The sequence below is a fragment of the Gymnodraco acuticeps genome, unplaced genomic scaffold (genome assembly GCF_902827175.1).
Source record: "Gymnodraco acuticeps unplaced genomic scaffold, fGymAcu1.1, whole genome shotgun sequence".
Lineage (NCBI taxonomy): Eukaryota > Metazoa > Chordata > Actinopteri > Perciformes > Bathydraconidae > Gymnodraco > Gymnodraco acuticeps.
Window position 1 is genome coordinate 3,063,129 of NW_022992193.1, and position 20,382 is coordinate 3,083,510.

Here is a 20,382-nt window from a genome sequence, read left to right on the forward strand (position 1 = left end):
GGGTCATGCATTATACATTAAGATGTTTTGTTCGTGCATGAATAGTGGGGAAATAATTGTGTTTCTCTCAAGCTGTTGCAGCAACTAGTCTTTTTCCTAGTAGATAGTTATTCATACTTTAACTCTGGTACTTGAATTAGATTATTATCTTATTATCTATCCATGGTGAATGATGTGTGCTCTGTGTGTGTGTGCGCTGCATGACAAACAGAAGAAGAAGAACAAACGCCCCGCCTCCATCCGTGGGGTTACCATGGCAAATGGCGTCGACGTCACAATGGCATGAACGCCGTCTATAAGTATTGGAGGGTCTGCCGCGGCCGCTCGCGAACTCGGATGTGTGTCTGGAGGAGGGACACGTGCTGAAGAAGAAAAACACAACATAAATAAAAAAGAGGAGACATCCACGAGTTTTAATATTTTTTATTGTACATATTTTTTAAGGTGGAATTTTGTGTCTCAACTTTTTACTTGAACTGGGAAGAATTGAGCAACCATGGGACGAGGAGTGAGTATACATGTCTATTTGTTTGACTTTTTTTCTATTTGATGCATTTTAATAAGTTCATATTAAGATATATGGTGGGGGGGAAAGATAGTTTTAAAACTTTGCCATTCAACAAGTGGTTTACTAAATGAATGTTGAGGGGGGAGCTGGACTACCACATGTGTTAAGATGAAAAGCAAGCTTCCTTCTCTCCAAATGCCTGCTACTTTGTACTTTCAGGACTTCCACACACACCTCCCTTTCATTTAGCTGTCAGGGAAAGTAAGTCGTACGAAATAAGTTTCCAAAGCACACAAAAGATGCTTCACATTGCCTTTTAGCCGGCTCGGTGTCCGGTTACATAACGGGAAAGGCTTGTACTGTCAAAGTTTCGCGAGCTAACGGAATTAGCAGCGACGGTACATCTGTGGAAGTGAAGCCGTTTGAAGTGAGCGGCTGCGGGGTGTTATTTCACGGTGTGGACTTCTTCATTTAAGTCGAACAATTGTTAACATATATTCCTGATACATGTTTTGGGTATAGGAAGTCGTTCCCTCGTCAATAATGTATTCCACTCAGTAGGGAAAAAAACCGTTTCCATTTTCAAACATTTTGCTAGTTAAGTATTGCATTTCTTGCAGCTGTGTATTCTGGGTATAATGGCTTGTTAGTGGGAGGGAATATGGTAAAAGTCTAGCCCACATTTTTCCCTTTTCTGGGAGATTTGATTTGCTGTAGCTCCAATTTATCTGAATGCAGATCTGCACTCTTTTAGGCTGCTTTTTAGACTCAGTTATGTGAGATGCACACTCAAACAATGCAGTGTAGGAAATAGGCATTAAAGTAGACCATTAGTAGATTATCCATAATCTCTGCTGCTTTCTGCATACATCACATCATGCACATATGGTGACCCATCCCTGACAGGTCTAGCAAAAATAATACATTTTATGAGTCTAAAAGTTGTTACTAAACATTGTAGTATGATGTTTTAAGCTCAGTAAAATCTCCATCTTTTCTTCTGTCTTTTTCTCCCCTTCCTGCAGAGGTGTTCGGCTTCAGTAGAGTTTGTAATAGCTTTCATTCACATGCATTATCCTATTCTTTATTAAAAAGTACCACTAAATCCACACAATTATTTTAACCGTTCGCATCCTTTTAGAGGGATGTCAAAAATAGATGATTTAAACCCTTGTAGATTACAAGTAGCCCTTCTGTTACTGTTCTGTTTTTGTAAACTTAAATTGGATAGGTTGAAATGAAACTCTGAAATATCAGTAATCGCCGCACCCTGCCATGCTGCGCAACAGAAACATTCATTATAGATTCAGCCCGTGAGGAATGGAGAGTTGGATGTAGGGAGCAAAAGAAAGGGGAAGATGGACAGAGAGAGATCTGGCGGGAGATGTGAAGCCTCTTTCAGTCTCGCTTCCTTTCTCCCTTTCTCCAAGACGCTCATTTAAGATTCTGAAAACCTTTGCTGGCTTTCCCTTGGTTGCTGCTGATTTTTTTTTTCTTTCCATATGTGAAGAAAGAAATGCCCTGCCCCCATCCGACCTCCCTCCAATTCCCCACTGCGTCTCCTTTCCTTGCCTCCTCCTCCTCTCTCCTCTCCTCTAATGTATTCAGTGCTGGCACAGACGGAAAGCTAGACTTGGAAGAGCTAATCGCCACTACAGAGCGAGGGTTTGAGTTGTTTTGCACAGGTATAAAAAAGGTGATTTTTCAGACATTTCTCCATCATTTTCAACACAAATAAATCCCGAGTGAGCAGACAGGAGGGAGGTGGGGGGGGGTTAAGAAACACTAGTTGCCGCATTGCCTCCGTAGAGCAACTTCGCACCCAGACTTGATAGAGAGAAGAGAGGCTGGGTTGGGCTGAAAACTGATATATTTCTTTAAAAAATGACTGATGAAGAATGATCCATTCAGCTCTTAAAGTTAGAGATCATTTAGAAACAAGAGCACGTAAATCATGATGTCATTTCTCCGTATAATATTAAATAAGTTCTCCTTATGAGCGATTGTAGGAAATATAATTGAAATACAAATAGATCCCAAGACTGCAGAGCAGGAAATGGGAGACAGCCGTACGTCTCACAGTATGAAGGGATATCCAGCTGAATGAATCCTAATCTCACCTGAATCAACCTTTTCTGCTTTATCTCCCCAGATGCCTGCAAATATTCCTGTTTTCAATATTAAGATATAGCACTTTGAAATGTTGACATTTTGTGCGAGGAAGTCAGACATACTTTGCTTTTCTTCGGTTATCTTTTTTAGATGTTAGGAGTGTGCTGGTAGATGGTTTGATGAAGGGCATAAACGGTTAATGGACGGATGAGCTCTGGAGGATGTGGCAGATACCCGGTGTTTGTGAGCATGGCTGAGCATCTTTGGAAAGGGCCGTGTGTCTTTATGAGAAAGCAGACGGTAACATCTTTCTCCTTAGTGGCCAGAGACGGCAACAGTGGACCACCATCCAACCTCCCCATGTCCGAGAGAGGGTTCTTATTTTCTAACTGTTCTCCCCGCTGTGAGCTGACCTCGCGAGACTTCACCTTCACATTCATTCTTTACAGTCCGTCTCCCTCTTGTTCTCTCTGTTTGTACCTGGTTACCTCCTCTTTATCTGTCCCCCCCTCCCTCTGAGGATTTAACATTCTTTCCGCTCGGCAGTCATTGTGTATTAACTGGGGCTTTTGTCACACGTCACCCCTCATCTGTGACAGCCTTTCTTCCTTCTCTCTTTCACTCTCACTCCATCCCCAGATCCCTGTTTTCATCCCGTTATACCCTCCACTTTGTTGTTACTTTGTTTCACTTGTCTCCTTTCCTTTCCCTCTCCTCTGGCAGCCTTCTTCATGCCACCTCTCTCTCCTTCTTTCCCCGGGTTTGGCTAAGCCTCTGTGACGGCTCTTTGAACTTTCTGTGCAAACCTGTTGCTCTTAAAAAGTGCAACACTTAATTTCAGAGCAGTCCATTTAACTCGGAGGAAATATGACATTTTCCGTTCCTGAAACAGTCGTGTCATAATCCAGGTCTCAAATGTTACAACCTGAGTCACTTGGTAGTTTGAAAATGACGACATGAAGAGACGGGAAGTTTGAATATTGGAAACTAATATGTTGGAGACATTTAGCCTTTCCCCCGCTTGAGGAAATGATGCAACTTGTAGCTATGGGGTCTTGGCAAGTTAAAGTCACGGGGGTGTGGCTAAGCCCTGAAAGGGGGGGGGGGAAAGGCATGAATTTACTGGTTCATTCATTCTAGTTCTCCAGATCGGTGTGGAAAATGGAATATTTACCTATTTGAGACAAAATTGATTTATTGATCTTTGCTTACAGCCTTGCTAATTTTCTAATCGATAACAACGAAGATAATACAATGAGGAAAAAGCGTGTGTGTTTTAGAAGAGTATTGTGATCTAAGAAAGTTGTCACATTTTAAGTTATTTAAGAAACACAGATGTGTCGACAGTCAGGGACAGTTTTATCACCCATTTCGTCTTGTATATATTTGTATTTCTTTGTTGAGGATCCTGTGACCTCCACACTTCAGTTGTGTGTATGACATTAAACCTTTGACATCTTTGAGATCTTGTAGCAGGATGGCCTTTTGGACCGGATTGCAATGTAGAGTTTTAAGAATGTTAACGGATTATAGAGCCAATAATGTTAAACTTTCTCCACTTTAAAATGGTTCACACTGTTCTGTCCTAATGACAAATAAACAACAAAAGCACTGTAGGTAGATGTGAGAAGTTATACATTTTCAGCAAGTGTTGTGCGTCACCCTGGCAGTAGAAAAGTACCCACAAAGTATGCAACAAGGAAGTGCATTGATTCACTCACTCACTTTTGTTCTTTTCAAAGAACGCTGAAAGTTGCACAGGACGTGGGGAGAGTGTTAAACACGGTGTAAATTAACACACTCTCCTTTCATTGTCTGAATACAAAAAAAAGAGGAGGAAATGAAAGGAGGAGGGGGAGACATTTGGAAGGAGAGTAGGGGTATTGGGGAGAAGGGGGAGGGGCTACAACCCTTGAGTCTGTCCATTGACATGTCTGAAGAGGTGTGGCTAAAGTCGCCGGTAGCAACGTGTGTGTCTCAGTTGAATGAGCAGCTTGTTTATCTGGCATTAGGAAGAACAGTTCATAGGAATTCTGCCCGTAAAAAGTGTGTGCTTGACCGACCACTCTCTCCTGGGGTTTGTTTGAGCCTGTTGGACGTTTGTTCTCTGGGGCGAGGAAAAAAAGGGGGTATGGGGGGGGGGGGAAAGAGGCCTCATTCTTGTAGAAGTTGTGTTTTTGTGGGGTTTCAGTGCTATTCGGAGCGGCTCATTCATTCAACTATTGGAATCTCCACGTTTTTCTCACACGAATGCTGGCTCTTCTCTTCCTATGTTTCTGAAATGCTATTGGATTCAGTAGCCTGGTGGACACAAGTCCAAACAAATACCCCTCAATAAGTTACATTTTTGTCCACTTTTCTGTGTCAAGCATTTAGGAGCCTTTTGTTTTAGTTTGTGATGCAGAATTTATGAAAGTTTAAGTTTCTTTAGGTATCAAAAGAGCTATTGAGGGAACCCTTAATTTGTCTATAATATGTCATTTACAAAATACACTTGTTAGTTTAGACGGCGATTATTCCGCAGATCTTTCTCTAGATTAATGAAACATTTCCATACCAGTTTCTCAAAGTCCAAAGTGACTGTAAATGTTAGTCCAAAAATGTAAGTTTACACATTTAAATATCTACCAGTAAATCAACGTTTTTATTAACGTTTATTTGTTGGTTTTTAAATGAGTCTCAAGTAAGTCCTCCTGCCTTCTCGTACTTTAGTTGTCCTTTGGAGATAAAGCCTGCATTCCAAATTTGGGGTCTGGACAACTGTTTGTGAATTATTTGCCTAAAGCCAGATGGCCCCCGGTGGCCCTCGGGGGTCCAGAGGCTAAGATGTATCCGCAGTGATCCAGAACCAGGCGCAGTGTTTTCCCAGCTTAGCTGGCCAGGGGGCCGGAGCAACAATAACAACATGTGCTGGATCACACACTCTGCTCTGGTGACTCCCTGGGAAACTATGGAGGCTAATGCAAAACAAAACAATATTAGTTAGCATATCTCCATGACTGGGATGCAGGATGTCCGTATCTAGTCTTTTGTGTCAAATTATATATCGCCTATAGAGTTTTTAAAATGGCTGCTGCACACTGTGGACATGCAGACAAATGGCTCATCAGTAATCACTTTGGCAGCTTCCCCCTCCCCAACATAATAAAACCTATGATCCCTGTACAAAGCTGAATAATATAAGGGCCTTAACTGCTAATCGATGTTGGCTGCTAGTGTTGCCATCTCCTGTTCCCTACCTGAAACACACTTAAGCTTAACCTTCTCCCCTTTCTGTGATTTACACACACACAAGCCTACACACCTGTTAAGGGACATCTCGGTGCTACTTAATGGAGTGGCTGTTGTATTTGTTGAGTAATAAAAAAAGAATACATCTTAAATAGTGCAATATAAATACATTTCATTTCTATGAGGCTGTACTTAGGCACAGCTGTGCAGTTCACACATCTCTATTGTTTCGTGGTATATTTAACTTAGCTATCAGGGTTTGAATTCAAATTGGTGGTTTGCAACATTAAATTGATACATTTTAATTATTTATTTATTAAAATGTTTGGGTTTTGGTTTGACAAAACAAGACATTTTAAGAGCTGGATAAAATGTAATAATGAAGTTAAGAATGGGGACTAAATACATGGAGGCTCGTACAGGTGCTGTTGTCAACTCCCCTGATTGTTGGACTTTTTCTAAGCCGCCGCACCTCTTCAGTTTACCTGCGTATCTCTCCTTCTCTCTGTCAGTCTGTCTGGCTCACCTCACAGCATACAGACTTCTAGAAGACACACTCTTTGTGCCCCTGTTGGCACCAGTGAGGCTGATAATGAGAGGGGATGCTATAGAGGAGACAGCGGAGAGAAAAGGGATGGCTGACTGTCCCTCTGTGGCAAAGTGCCAGAGCTGATGGTGGGATAGGGGACGTCAAGGCAAGATTCACAGTCACAAATGAAGCACATCTCAATGTTTGTGCTTCAGGTTTAACACAGACATGTTCACTTTTAATGAAATGTGTTTTTTCCTCCGAGATCATTAGTGTCGGAGTTGAAAATAACCAAAGTGTGATTACCATTACATTATTCCAGAGTGGTTTATTGTTCCACTCTGTGGTCTGGCTGGATCACTTAATTGGCCAGGTGATTTTCTGCAAAAAATCCTTGTGACTGAATGTTTTATTCGCTCGGACTGTGACACCATTGATTGGAAAACGTGGGTGTTTTCCAAATGTATGTTTGTCCTCGTGCCTAACCTGTCCCACCGGGCCAAAGAAAGGCACTTATTTTCCAAATGTTCCAAAAACACTGCTCCTTTTGCTTTTAATTGTCAATGCATACCGCTAAATTGTTACCGTTGAGCTTGACTTATTCAATCAATGTCTAGATTAAACCAAAATGCAGAACTTTAGTGTCAATGTGCGTTGGACCAAAGCAAAAGGAAAGTAGTGTTTTTAAAACTGCTCTCACAACAGAGGGCCTTTCAAAAGTTTGAAAAGTCCTTAAAAAGTGGATCCCCATAGAGTTGTTTTTGCCGTGGCAGATGGCTCTGAAGCCAGGATGCCAAACTGTTCTTTTCACTCTGCTCGTCCAACAGCGCTTTTCATCCCCCAAGCTAACTTCATGTGACGAGTAAAGAGGTGCCTCTTTCTTTCCTCGACCGTCTGTTCACGTTTCTGTCAGTTTGTCTTCTCAGTTTAGGCCACAGTTTTCCCGAAGCTGAGACTTGGCTGAGTTTACGCTTCTTTTGTGGGACGATATCTGTCTCCAAGTGGTTCCAAGTGCATTGACCGTGTCCTAAAATGATGCTTTGTGACAAACTGGCATTTTCAGTCATACGTGCTCACGTTGCATTGCACACCAACGCAGTGATGTTCCTTGGCCACAGTCCAATGCACGTTACTCATGCATGGGCTTTTTGTAGCGACCCAGAAAGGTTGTAGCTGTAAAGTTTCTGATATAATATATGAATACATTTGAAGACCTCAGGCCTCAAAGTATTCCGGTTTAGGTTGTGATGCAGTCATGGTAAATATCAAGATATGTGGGTGGGTATAATCGCACTAATATATTTGTCAACTGTGGCGCACTTACCTAAAAAGGATGAATCTACAAAGCATCAGTGATGTGAGAACAATGCTAACCAGCTCACTGCGTGTATCGTTATGTTACTAACCAATGATCGTCCTTCCTTCTCCTCCGCTGTGTCTCCAGGAAGGACGCGAGCAGTATGAGCTTGCTGCAACCTCGGAGCAGGTCAGCAAGAAGAAAGCCAAGGGGAAGAAGAAAGAGAAGGACATGGATGAACTGAAGAAGGAAGTGGATATGGTGAGTGTCTCGTCCTCTTGAGTGTCCGTATGACCATATCCCACCCTCTCGATCGTGTTCCTATCATTTCTCTCACATCTCCTCCCTTCACGTGCCTCCTCTTGCTTTTCTTACTGCTTCATTCTCAACCTAATGCTTACCTTCCATTCTCCTCCTCCTGTCTCTCTTCTCACCTCCTTCATGTCTGTTGTTGGCTCCTCGTCCATCCATTCATTCCCTCCTCTCAACTGTGAATGTTTCAAAATGAAAGGTCAGCCGCGCACACTGAGCTGTAAATGTCACCTGCTTTTCACACACATGCATTGAGTGGAAAACACACACTGAACTGACACCACCATCTTGTCTCCGTTTGTCCCTGCAGGATGATCACAAGCTGACCCTCGATGAGCTCAACCGCAAATATGCTACAGACCTCAACAATGTGAGTGAAGTCTGAGATGAATTTTGTCGAGCGTCTACATTTATCATGGAGATGATTAAATATCTGCGGAATACTCGCTGCAGCTTGGACGAATACAAATGAGGACTCTGCTTCAAGAGAGTGGGGATCTCCTCTCCTATCATGGAGGAAATGTCACGGAGGATGTGATTGGTTCTCCCAGGGTTTCTTAAAAACGAGTTTAGAGCGAAAAAGAGTGGGAAAGTAAGAAGGGGAGGGTGATATCCGAATATTAAAGTGATATCTGAAGATGTCTAAAGAAATCTAAGGAAAGCAGTTAAACAATGCTTCAGAATGCCTTTTCTTCCTGTTCATGCATGCAGGATCTTCTACAGTCTTTAGGACCAGCCTACACCCCCCCCCCACCACATTCAGTCACACACTCCAACTAGCCTTCTCTCTTAATGCAAATGTGCTCCTGATCACGCAGGAAGGATCAAGGAGAATAGTTAATCAGTGCCTCCAAACTGGGGTCTCCAGGCTCCGTGTGTGTGCGCCTGCATGCATGTGTTTGCAGCTCTTGTGAATAATGGATCAGCTGCCCGAGCCCCTGTGCCCTGATTTCACAGGATCCCATTGGCCGCTTCTTGTTCCTTCTCCTTCTGTTTTTCTTCCTACCTGCTAATGAAGGACGTGGCCCTGTTTTTCTGTTGATGCCGTGTCGCTAGGCAACTAGTAGCATCTACGCTTCCCCTTGGACTTACATATATGCCAGGGAGTTGTGTGTAGTTGACTGGTAAACAACCAGCTTGTGCTTAACACGTGGTTGTATTCACATCTTCTAACAATGGTTTCCCTCACATCAGGGTTTGACTGGTGCAAAGGCCGCTGAGATTCTGCTTCGTGACGGGCGCAACGCCCTCACTCCTCCTCCCACCACCCCAGAGTGGGTCAAGTTCTGCAAACAGGTAGGCTTTGTTGTCATGACTGACAGCTTGTGTTCAGCTTAAACGAGCCTCACTCTTCTAATTGTATCACTGCTGTTGTGTTTCCCTGCAGATGTTTGGGGGTTTCTCCATGCTTCTGTGGACCGGTGCCCTCCTCTGTTTCCTGGCCTATGGTATCCAGGCTGCAATGGAGGATGAGCCTGCTAATGACAATGTGAGGAAAGCTCCTAGTCGTCTCTGTGGATGTTTTTATGAGTACAAAGCATTTTTATGATGCTTTTTGTGGATGATTTGCCTTTCACAGTTGTACCTGGGTGTGGTGCTCTCTGCTGTCGTCATCATCACTGGATGCTTCTCGTACTACCAAGAGGCCAAGAGCTCCAAGATCATGGACTCCTTCAAGAACCTGGTCCCACAGGTTCTCACATTTTAAACTTGTATTCATTTAATCTGTTTGTCTATATAGTAAGTTTCGATAACTGCATTTTGTACATATTCATGAATATGCTAAGCTCACAAAATATGACAACCATGGTGTTGTCACCATGCCAACTCTTAATGATTATGTTAATTCAAGGTCTCACCCACCACAGACCCCTCTTGACATCTGAATCTTGTTAGCCCTCTTAAATATGAAGAGGTTAATTGTGAAAAACTGAGCTTTACATGCAAGATGTAAAAGTGGACGCAGGTATAACAGACAAAAACAAAAAAGTCGTCGTTCTCACCTTCTCCTTTTCCTCCATTTCTCGTTCTGTAGCAAGCCCTGGTCGTCCGCGATGGCGAGAAGAAGTGCATCAACGCGGAGGAAGTGGTGGTGGGGGATTTGGTGGAGGTGAAAGGTGGTGACAGGATCCCCGCTGATCTGCGAATAATCTCCGCTAGCGGCTGCAAGGTGGGTGTCCTCGTTATTAAACTTGGAAACCACATGAGTTATTTTGCTGGATCATTCAAACTCTCATAATTGAACCAAAAGCAATTTGTCATTGTTCATTTGTAGGATCCAAACAATTCTATGTGAAGTCTGACACTCAGCAGCCCGAATGGAGTGAACCCTTATCTCATATCACATTTGATCCACAATGCCACTGTGATTGGCTCTATAGCCGGCTGTTCTGGGTCACCCCGACTGTGAAACAGTTTGCCCTCTTACATTTCCTTTGCAGTCTCTATATTAATAAATGGACTGATTCCTTTTCATGTGACTAATGGCCGTCTTATTATGGGGACAAAAACAAGTCTGTGACCCACTTTGGGCCCTCAACTAAACTTTAGATCAAAGAGCAACCCAATTACTGCCCAGACTTTTCGATCAGCTTCTGAATCATCCATTGTTACATCGTGTCACCTGCCTCAGCATCGTCTCAGGGGTTAACATGGAGGAGGAAGTTTGTTCTCCTCCCTGAGAAAGGTGCTTTGTGGCGTTTTCTGAGGCGGATATAGCTACATTTCTTTCTTCCTTCAATCACAGTCTGTGTTTCATTGCTCAGGTGGACAACTCCTCTCTGACTGGCGAATCAGAGCCCCAGACTCGTACCCCCGACTTCTCCAATGAGAACCCACTGGAGACCAGGAACATCGCTTTCTTCTCCACCAACTGTGTTGAAGGTATGATGTCAGGATCAACAAAGCCCTTTAGAGACACTGCTACATTCTTTGTTTGCCGTTTTCAAAATCTACTCCACCATCTTTGCTGCAGGAACTGCCCGTGGTGTTGTGATCAGCTGCGGAGACCGCACCGTCATGGGTCGTATCGCCACGCTCGCCTCTGGACTCGAAGTCGGACGCACCCCTATCTCCATCGAGATCGAGCACTTCATCCACATCATCACTGGCGTGGCCGTCTTCCTGGGTGTCTCCTTCTTCGTCCTCTCGCTCATCCTTGGATACAGCTGGCTGGAGGCCGTCATCTTCCTCATCGGTATCATCGTCGCCAACGTGCCAGAAGGTCTCCTGGCTACAGTCACTGTGAGTCCTGGTGTTTCCCGTCTAATAAAGGTAGATCTATGAATCCCTAAAAAAACAACTAACTGAGCCAAGCTGTCCCGTCTGTAGGTGTGTCTGACCCTGACCGCTAAGCGCATGGCCAAGAAGAACTGCCTGGTGAAGAACTTGGAAGCCGTGGAGACCCTGGGCTCCACCTCCACCATCTGCTCCGACAAGACCGGCACCCTGACCCAGAACAGGATGACCGTGGCCCACATGTGGTTCGACAACCAGATCCACGAGGCCGACACCACGGAGAACCAGAGCGGCACCTCATTCGACAAGAGCTCCGCCACATGGGGCGCCCTCGCCAGGATCGCCGGCCTCTGCAACCGCGCCGTCTTCCTGGCAGAGCAGTCCGGCCTGCCCATCCTCAAGGTAAACACACACAACTATATTAACTTTCATCCTTTGTATTCAACAAGTTTTTCATTTTTTGTAGGTCTTTAGTTTGTGTGCTTATGTGGGCACGATTTAAACGTTTTGTAACACTGACTCATTTTCCAGTTTGAATGTGCCCTTTTTCAAACCAAAATGAGTTCCTCTTCCCCATTGTTCTTTTCTCACTGATATCTTTGCTTCATTTCCAGTAATGTCAACAACTGTTCAAGTGTACTTGATAAACGATGAGTGTTCCAGTATTAGTACTCCTGAAACATTATATTAAAACAAAAAATTATGAATTCAGTCAATGGTGCCAAAGTAATACATTAAATAACACACTTATGTACAAATGTATTTCCCTGTAATTTGTATATGCAAATAGATTAGCCATTTCACGATCTACAGATGTTTTTCCATTCAGGCCAACAGGCTTGTTTTCCACCTTATACCACTCTCCCTGGAGCTCACACATTTGTAACCACATCATTATTCCCAACCCCACCTTCCAAAACACACAGCGACACAAACAAACACCCAGATGCGCGCACGTCTCCTGGCTCCCAGGCTTTCCTCGGTGCTCAGTCTCTAGTGTCCATCCTGTGATAATAACCTGTTAACGTGTGTGTGTGTGTGTGTGTGTCTGATTGTGTACACATGTATCTGTGTGTTAGTCTGGCTGGCAGCATGGCTCTAATGAACCATCATTCTCTCTCACTGCTCATTATGTTTGGATGGACTACTGCCCTCTTAAACATGGAAGTGAGATTCCCCAATGGCCATTGTTTTTTCAAAATGAATAGGTGAAAGTGTGCCCACTGGTAAAGCCCGTTTTTAACCTCAACTGTAGAGGCTACTGGCCTCCTACGTTACTGGAATGTACTGTGGCTGGTAAAAATGCCACTACTTGGTTTAATTATTTTTGCATACCCACAAAAGAAATAAATACAAATAAGACTTAAATATGCCATTTTATTATTATTAAATAAATCAATTTAAAAGGCCATATTATACCTCCCTAATATTGCCCTCTCAGCACTGCTGCAATCTGCTGATTATGTCCTTGAGTCATTAAGTCATTAAAGCCTATTGAGGATGTTTGTTATTCAGACTCACAGACTATTTATAGAGAAACCACAATTTCCCGGCAGAAACTAAAAGTGTGCTTCTGTGACTTCTGGTGACCTTTGTGTGTGTACTTAATGTTGTCCCTCCTCCGTCCTCCTCCACCAGAGAGACGTGGCCGGTGACGCCTCTGAGTCCGCTCTGCTGAAATGTATCGAGCTGTGCTGTGGATCAGTTTCAGAAATGAGAGACAAAAACCTCAAGATTTCTGAGATCCCGTTCAACTCTACTAACAAGTACCAGGTATGGAAGGAGATTAGATTCATTCCTCTTACAGTAAATCCAAAATGTGTGAATACACTTTGCAGATCAGTTTATTCCCTAATAGGTGTTTTATGGATAAAGCTTAAAGGTAATGGAAGCTACACACATAGCTTTTGGCTTGCTCTCTTTTCATTTGATCATCCTTTATCGGCTCTTTCATACCAAATTCCAGCACAACAAAAGAAAGAAAATGCTCGGCCTGATCTGTTTTATTTTGGTTCTTTTTCTGCTAGCTTTCCATTCACAACGGTTCAGCGGGTGACGAGGGTACCAAGCACCTGCTGGTGATGAAGGGCGCCCCAGAGAGGATTCTGGACCGCTGCTCCAGCATCATGATGCACGGCAAAGAGCAGCCTCTGGACGACGAGATGAAAGACTCTTTCCAGAACGCCTACCTTGAACTCGGAGGACTTGGAGAGAGAGTGCTAGGTAAGGATAGACGGCGGAATGAATTGACAAACGGAGCAGAAATTGAAATGACTACTCAGAAAATCACTTCATTGGGCATTTTGTCCTAAACTGCTTTTTGACTCGTATTCTTTCCAGGTTTCTGCCATTACAACCTGCCCGACGACCAGTTCCCAGAAGGCTTTGCTTTTGACACAGAGGAGGTGAACTTCCCCACTGAGAACCTCTGCTTCATCGGCCTCATGTCCATGATCGACCCTCCTCGTGCTGCTGTGCCCGATGCTGTCGGAAAATGCAGGAGCGCTGGAATCAAGGTAACTCATATTAAAATGGAAATGAAATATTTAGTTCACATGAAGCTTTTTCAATTGGCCTGTTCGCTTGGTTGGTAGTTGTGTTGAACAATGTATGCACAATGTGTGCAGTTGAATGCCCTCCAAGTGACCTAATAATAATACATCTCTTGTCTATAATTCACATGCTTGATAAAGTGTCCCTCTTATCCTAGGTCATCATGGTAACAGGTGATCATCCAATCACAGCTAAGGCCATTGCAAAGGGTGTTGGCATCATCTCCGAAGGCAACGAGACTGTTGAGGACATCGCTGCACGTCTGAACATCCCAATCAACGAAGTGAACCCAAGGTAAGGACCCTACTGAAGAGCCCCGAGTGGAGTTATTAAGAGGACAACCGTACTTCAAGGTTATGTCCTGGGCCCCATTTTGGTCGGAATAAGGTTTCAGCACTACCCTGTGTTTTAAATTCAAGGCTTTTAATATTCCATTAATATATTCCTCAATATGTTTATGTTTAAGTGCAATCAAATATTATTTATAAAATGTTTGTATTTAAATGTGACGGGATTAGAGTTATATCTTTTTGATACATCTTGACACAATCCCAAGCTACTATATGATGTCAACAAGCCCTGTGTTTTGTTATTGTTTTGACCAAGAACAAATGACATATTGTGCATTTAGGTAACTTAGTGTCTTCGTATTCTCTCCAGAGATGCAAAGGCCTGTGTAGTGCATGGTGGAGACCTGAAAGATCTGTCCCCAGAGCAGCTGGACGACATCCTGAAGTACCACACGGAGATAGTGTTTGCCAGAACCTCCCCGCAGCAGAAACTGATCATTGTGGAAGGCTGCCAGAGACAGGTAAGCTCTAATCCAACGAGCCTCTGCGGTGTTCAGAGCAGTTCCAGTCCCTCACAGCATGTGCCTCTGCCTTGTTATGTTAATTCACAATTTTATATTTGATATCCATACCCCCTAATGCTTATTTATGATTTTTGCTTTGACCTGATCACTAAGTTAACAGAATAATCAAGCACAACATCTGTCAAGCTGTGACCTCAATGAATATTCACAAGTGTATCAGTAGGCAGAAGTGAGTGTTGTGTGGACTTATTTGAATTGATGTTTGTTGCTGAATATTGCCTGATCGAGACCACAAACATAGTCTTTTCTTAGCCTTTTACAATTAAGGAAACCCTGACTAAACAATACTGAAATGGAAAATAACCCCGGCGGTAATGAATGTTCTAAATAACGTAATCTATTCCAGTGGGTCCTACATGTTTCCTGGTGAAGGAGTGGAAGATGTATTATGACAACTCAGTCACTTCAATTCAGTTCCTCCATGTCCAAGGTTTTAAGATCAGACTTTCGGGTTCAAACTAATAATAGCTTTACAAAAAGTAATGTCATAAATATTTAAAATCTTGTGTTTGTTTTCAAGGTAATCCCTTATCAGCATGCAGCACATCCACTGATTATTATCACATGTCATCTCTGACCACCTCTGTCTCTTGTTTACTTTTATCCTGTTTTGCCTGTACTGTCAGATAAAGATGATTTGCTTTGAATCAGAGGCGTTTTGATTACACACGTTAAGAAAATAAAAGTGTCATCTGACAGCACGAATAGTGACTTTTCTCTGACACCTCACTTTTCTTTATGAAAAACTGTGTTTTTTCAAAAATTTGGATCGAGACATCATTTTTTTCTTGCAGTTTATCTTAACTTTCACTCACTTTTCTTTCTTTCTGAAAATAATTGTCATGTTTTCCTCAACGCTTCTCCCCCCTCTCTCTGCAGGGAGCCATTGTGGCTGTGACAGGTGACGGTGTGAACGACTCTCCTGCTCTGAAGAAGGCGGACATCGGTGTCGCTATGGGCATCTCTGGGTCTGACGTCTCCAAGCAGGCCGCCGACATGATCCTGCTGGACGACAACTTTGCCTCCATCGTCACTGGAGTGGAAGAAGGTAACAGATTGTACTTAACAGAACACTTGAAAGCCCGTTCAGCTGCAAGATTTTACACAACACTCTGTTCTCTCATCAGGCCGTTTGATCTTCGACAACTTGAAGAAGTCCATCGCCTACACTCTGACCAGTAACATCCCTGAGATCACCCCCTTCCTCTTTTTCATCATCGCCAACATCCCTCTGCCCCTGGGAACCGTCACCATCCTCTGTATCGACCTGGGAACTGACATGGTGAATATGGACTATTGTGCTGCTAAAATGATGGTTCCCAGTAATGTAGTGCAAGTTAGGGATATTCCAAATCAACAACATTCTATAAAAGCCATGAACGTTTTTGAGTTTGACAGGAGCATGATGAAACAACATTTTTCGGGGTAAATGATTGGGTTGCTTTGCGCACCACATCTATTCTTAGCTCTGTGACTCGTGACAACCAAGCTGTGAGAAAACCGTCTGATTCTGGCTCCTATAAACTGATGTGTCAACATTGATTGTTTCCTGTCTCCCAGGTGCCTGCCATCTCCCTGGCTTATGAAGCAGCCGAGAGCGACATCATGAAGAGACAGCCACGAAACCCCAAAACAGACAAGCTGGTGAACGAGAGGCTCATCAGTATAGCATACGGACAGATCGGTAAACACCATTGATCAGAAATCTTAAAGTAGAACCAGGAGTTCTTGCATGGCTCCATTTTGTAGGTTTTTCTGGAAAGGCAGCTCTGTATCTGGGCGCTCAAAGATAACTTGGAGTGACATGCACCAGAAATACTGTCAGTGGTTCCCACAAATCTGAAATATACTTGTGGTGGTAGCCGATAACAGCTTGGCGGACGTTAATATACCTGGGCGGTCTGCCCAAGTAAAGTCTATGTGTGGGAAACCCTGAGTGTCATACTGATACAGAACAGTAGTGTGCGTTTGTGACCGAGCGGGGCCTGTGGCTTTTGGTTTTTCCCTCTTTGGAAATGAAGCCAGGAATAGGTTTGACCCTCCTGGACTTCCTTTAGTTCCTTATAAGACCAAACATGTTGTTATCTCCACTGATTTTCCTCCAAGTTTTGTTATTAGAGCTATTGCACAAATGAGCATACCACTTATGAATTGCCTTATAAGATTATGTCACTCGCTAATACAAATTAACATCATTTAGAATGTAATTATGTTTTTAAATATTTTCTAAGGTTTAGATGAATGGGTCCTACAATGCATATACCCTCTTGATATAACTATATTTCTTGACACATGTTCATATTATTGTGTGTCTTTGCGATTTATTATCACATATGGTTTAGTCCCAAAATTGCCTGAAAGACTAAATAATTCATTGTATTTTTCCCTAAACACCAAATGAGCTATTTGTTTTCTTAATCATTCATTCATTCCCAGTGGAGCTTCCAATTCTAAATGGACTGATTAACTGCCTTCACTAACTCTGTCTAAACATAATTATAGCCCTTCATTTAAATATGATACAACTTCAGTTTCTGTGACTCACTTTAAAAATGTGACTTCTTCCCTTCTCCTTCCTGCAGGTATGATCCAGGCGCTTGCTGGTTTCTTCACGTACTTTGTGATCCTGGCTGAAAATGGCTTCCTGCCCTCCACCCTGCTGGGCATCAGAGTGAACTGGGATAATAAATATTTGAACGATCTGGAGGACACCTATGGACAGCAGTGGGTCAGTAACATCAACTGCACACACCACAAGTAGAAGGTAGTAATGTTGCCGAGCGCAGCTGGTCAAATGTGTTTTCTGTGTGTTCCCCTTCAGACTTACGAGCAGAGGAAGATCGTGGAATTCACCTGCCACACCGCCTTCTTTGTCAGCATCGTCATCGTCCAGTGGGCCGATGTTATCGTCTGTAAGACCAGGAGGAACTCTGTCTTCCAACAGGGCATGAGGTAAGAACAAAAATGCCCCGGCATATATCTTTCAAAGCGGCAGTATCCTCTTCCAACTCTAAGCTGTAGATGTTTCATCACAACTGATACCCTTTTGTTCTATCCGAATTCCAATACTTCTATTGGTATGATGACACTATGTACACTGTATACACAATAACAAGTGTAGGTATAGAAAAGACACATTCTCTGCTAATAAAACAGCCGCTATCTTGAATGCCATACCTCCTTTTCAACCTTGTGCTCGGTCCTGTCTTTCTCTAAAAAAAAAACACCTCTGGAGATAGTGTAATTTGGGACTTAGGCTGGAGCCACACGAGGACGATAACGCAAACGGACCGAAATCGTTAACAAAAAAGTATTCCGTCCACACGCAACAGGCACCAGAAACGTGTCCGTTCACACGAGACCGCTCAAAAGCGCTGGAGACGCTGTAGTACATATGCCGGGCCTGTAAGTGGCGCTGTAGTTCGGTCACAAAATACACCAAAAGCAGCGAAGAAGACTTCTCACACGCATGCATCGTTGTCATGGTTGCCCTTCTGTTTATTCTCCGCGCTGGATTTAGCAGCAGAGGTGGAGTTTCGCCGGTCAACATGTCCGTTAATGTTTCAATCTTCCGGACAAAATTAGAAAAGTGCCGGTCAAAGGTCTTCTTTGTTATTTATTGAGCTTTAAAACAAATGAATAACGACTCTATATAATAATATAAGAATAATACACGGAGGACGGAGCCTCTCTTTTCCTCCCCCTCTCCTGACAGCCCGTCAGTATCCGTGGTCTCATGCAGCAGCTGATCCAGTAATGAGTGACCCGACAGGAAAAATAAACATATTTATAACTAGTTTAGATAGTTTGAGAGGTAATTAAAATAGCTAAGGGTGATGATCTAACTTGAAGTGTATGTTTTGTTCCGCTCATCGCTCCATCACAGTGGGCGGAGCTGCAGGTTATCATGCAGAGCTGCGTGTCTCCTCTCCTGTCCGATTAGACTTCACTCGAGTTTATGTCCATATCGATCCAATCTAGCTGGAAGCTCCTGCTGGGTGCGCTGTCCTGCGAGACACCGGGACCTGGCTCGAAACACTGGGGCTATTGCGTCATCGTTAACAGGAAATGATCGTATAGGCGTAAACACGGAGCCGTTTTCCCCCCCCAGAGCGTTTCGTTTGCAGATCTACCCACCTTGGGACCCGTTATCGTTTTCTGCGTTTCCATGTCGGCCTTGTGTGGCCAAACCGTCTATATGATAGAGAACTGTAGCGGATATGACCGTTATCGTCCTCGTGTGGCTGCAGCCTTAAAAGGCAATTCACATTTTTATTTACACCAGTGGCTCAGTATGAATAGTTCCTAAGATGGTGGTTATTTTTAGTCACTGAAATTGGTTTGTTTGGGTCTCGGAGTCTTAATTGTTCCCCTTTGTTTTCCAGGAACAAGATCCTGATCTTTGGTCTGTTTGAGGAGACCGCTCTGGCTGCCTTCCTCTCTTACTGCCCCGGCATGGACGTGGCCCTCCGGATGTACCCTCTCAAGTGAGTAAAGCACAAAATCCCAGCCTACGATGCAGCAGTAAGCCAGCCCACTCTGTAATACTCCACCCACCGCATGTGGCTCATCCAGGCCCCGCGGCGCTGGATCAAATTCTCATCTATGTTTCTGCGCGTGTTTTTCAGGCCCAACTGGTGGTTCTGCGCCTTCCCCTACTCCCTGCTCATCTTTATCTATGATGAAATCCGTAAGCTGATCCTCAGACGCAGCCCAGGAGGTGAGTCCAGAATCCATGTTTTGTTATCTTCTCCTGTGTTTTCCTACCTCTCCCTCCCTCTGCTGTTGTTTTTCTGCACCCTCTCCTCCTCCCTCTGGATCATTCTCATGCTTAGTGATTGCAGAGAAACTTCTTATTCTTCTTAGTTACATTTCCTTTCATTATAGAGTCTCCCTGTAATAAAGTATCAAGATTGAATACATTGAATTGACAATGAATTGCCTCTAAATCCCATGGGTGTTTGTTTTCTCTGCCTGTGTGTCCAGGTTGGGTGGAACGGGAGACGTACTATTAAAGACCCGTCAGCCCATCAGTCCTGTCAGCTCGCGTCTTCTCCACTCCCGTTGTTGCATGAATATTGTCTTGCTGCTCGGATTAAAATGTTAACTTCTGTGAAAAAAATCAGAACATGTTTTTATATTAGGGAATGCTTGATACTACTATTAAACAAATAATGAGATGGAACGTGCTGATAATGCTGATGCTGTTGATAAATGATAATGCTAATAATGAAATGAACACTGAACATTGACATGACTATGCGTGCCTTGTTTCTGAAACAGGACCAATTTTATACATGTTTTTAACTGTTATAAACATTCAATAAAAATGCGCTCGAGTCAGGTCCCACAAGTGTTCCCTGTGCTTATTTATTGTCTGTTTGTCCTCCAAATATTGTACTTTTTACTCCACAACATTTCTCAGATTTACTTACTTTGAAGACATATTCATTATTACAAAATACAATCCATAAATAATTGACAATGTGTTATTACAGATTAAAATCAAACTTTGATGATCCCTTGGTGCCATGTGATACCAGTGTGTGTGTGCTTATCTCACTACTAAACTGTTCATAAGCTTTAGAGCGAATAAGATCAGTAGTTAAAAGTATTAATTATATATTGGTTCGACTCTGTTGTGTGAAATATATATATACTGTATACACAATGTAGCCTTATATGAACTTTGCAAAATGAGTCTCTGAGTTACTAAGGATGTTGTGGGT

At 43.2% G+C, this 20,382-nt stretch overlaps 1 protein-coding gene across 1 annotated transcript; it reads left to right on the top strand.

Moving 5' to 3' along the window:
• The first annotated feature begins 239 nt into the window (after positions 1 to 239).
• On the top strand, positions 240 to 20,006 carry LOC117539352 (sodium/potassium-transporting ATPase subunit alpha-1). The gene is made up of 23 exons (XM_034205507.1): positions 240 to 508; positions 7,825 to 7,938; positions 8,300 to 8,359; positions 9,184 to 9,285; positions 9,377 to 9,478; positions 9,569 to 9,682; positions 10,025 to 10,159; positions 10,755 to 10,872; positions 10,964 to 11,232; positions 11,320 to 11,628; positions 12,865 to 12,999; positions 13,254 to 13,449; positions 13,567 to 13,742; positions 13,937 to 14,073; positions 14,440 to 14,590; positions 15,533 to 15,701; positions 15,781 to 15,935; positions 16,214 to 16,337; positions 17,236 to 17,381; positions 17,475 to 17,605; positions 19,039 to 19,140; positions 19,282 to 19,373; positions 19,640 to 20,006. Exons 1-23 carry the CDS (start codon positions 497 to 499, stop codon positions 19,666 to 19,668), a joined length of 3,078 nt encoding a protein of 1,025 aa, XP_034061398.1. The 5' UTR covers positions 240 to 496; the 3' UTR covers positions 19,669 to 20,006.
• The last annotated feature ends 376 nt before the right edge of the window (positions 20,007 to 20,382 follow it).

Excerpts from the sequence above, each read along its gene's own strand:
- LOC117539352 (XM_034205507.1), top strand. Across the intron at positions 14,591-15,532 it reads TGGAAGGCTGCCAGAGACAG|GGAGCCATTGTGGCTGTGAC; the intron begins GTAAGCTCTAAT and ends CTCTCTCTGCAG. Across the intron at positions 15,936-16,213 it reads TCGACCTGGGAACTGACATG|GTGCCTGCCATCTCCCTGGC; the intron begins GTGAATATGGAC and ends CCTGTCTCCCAG.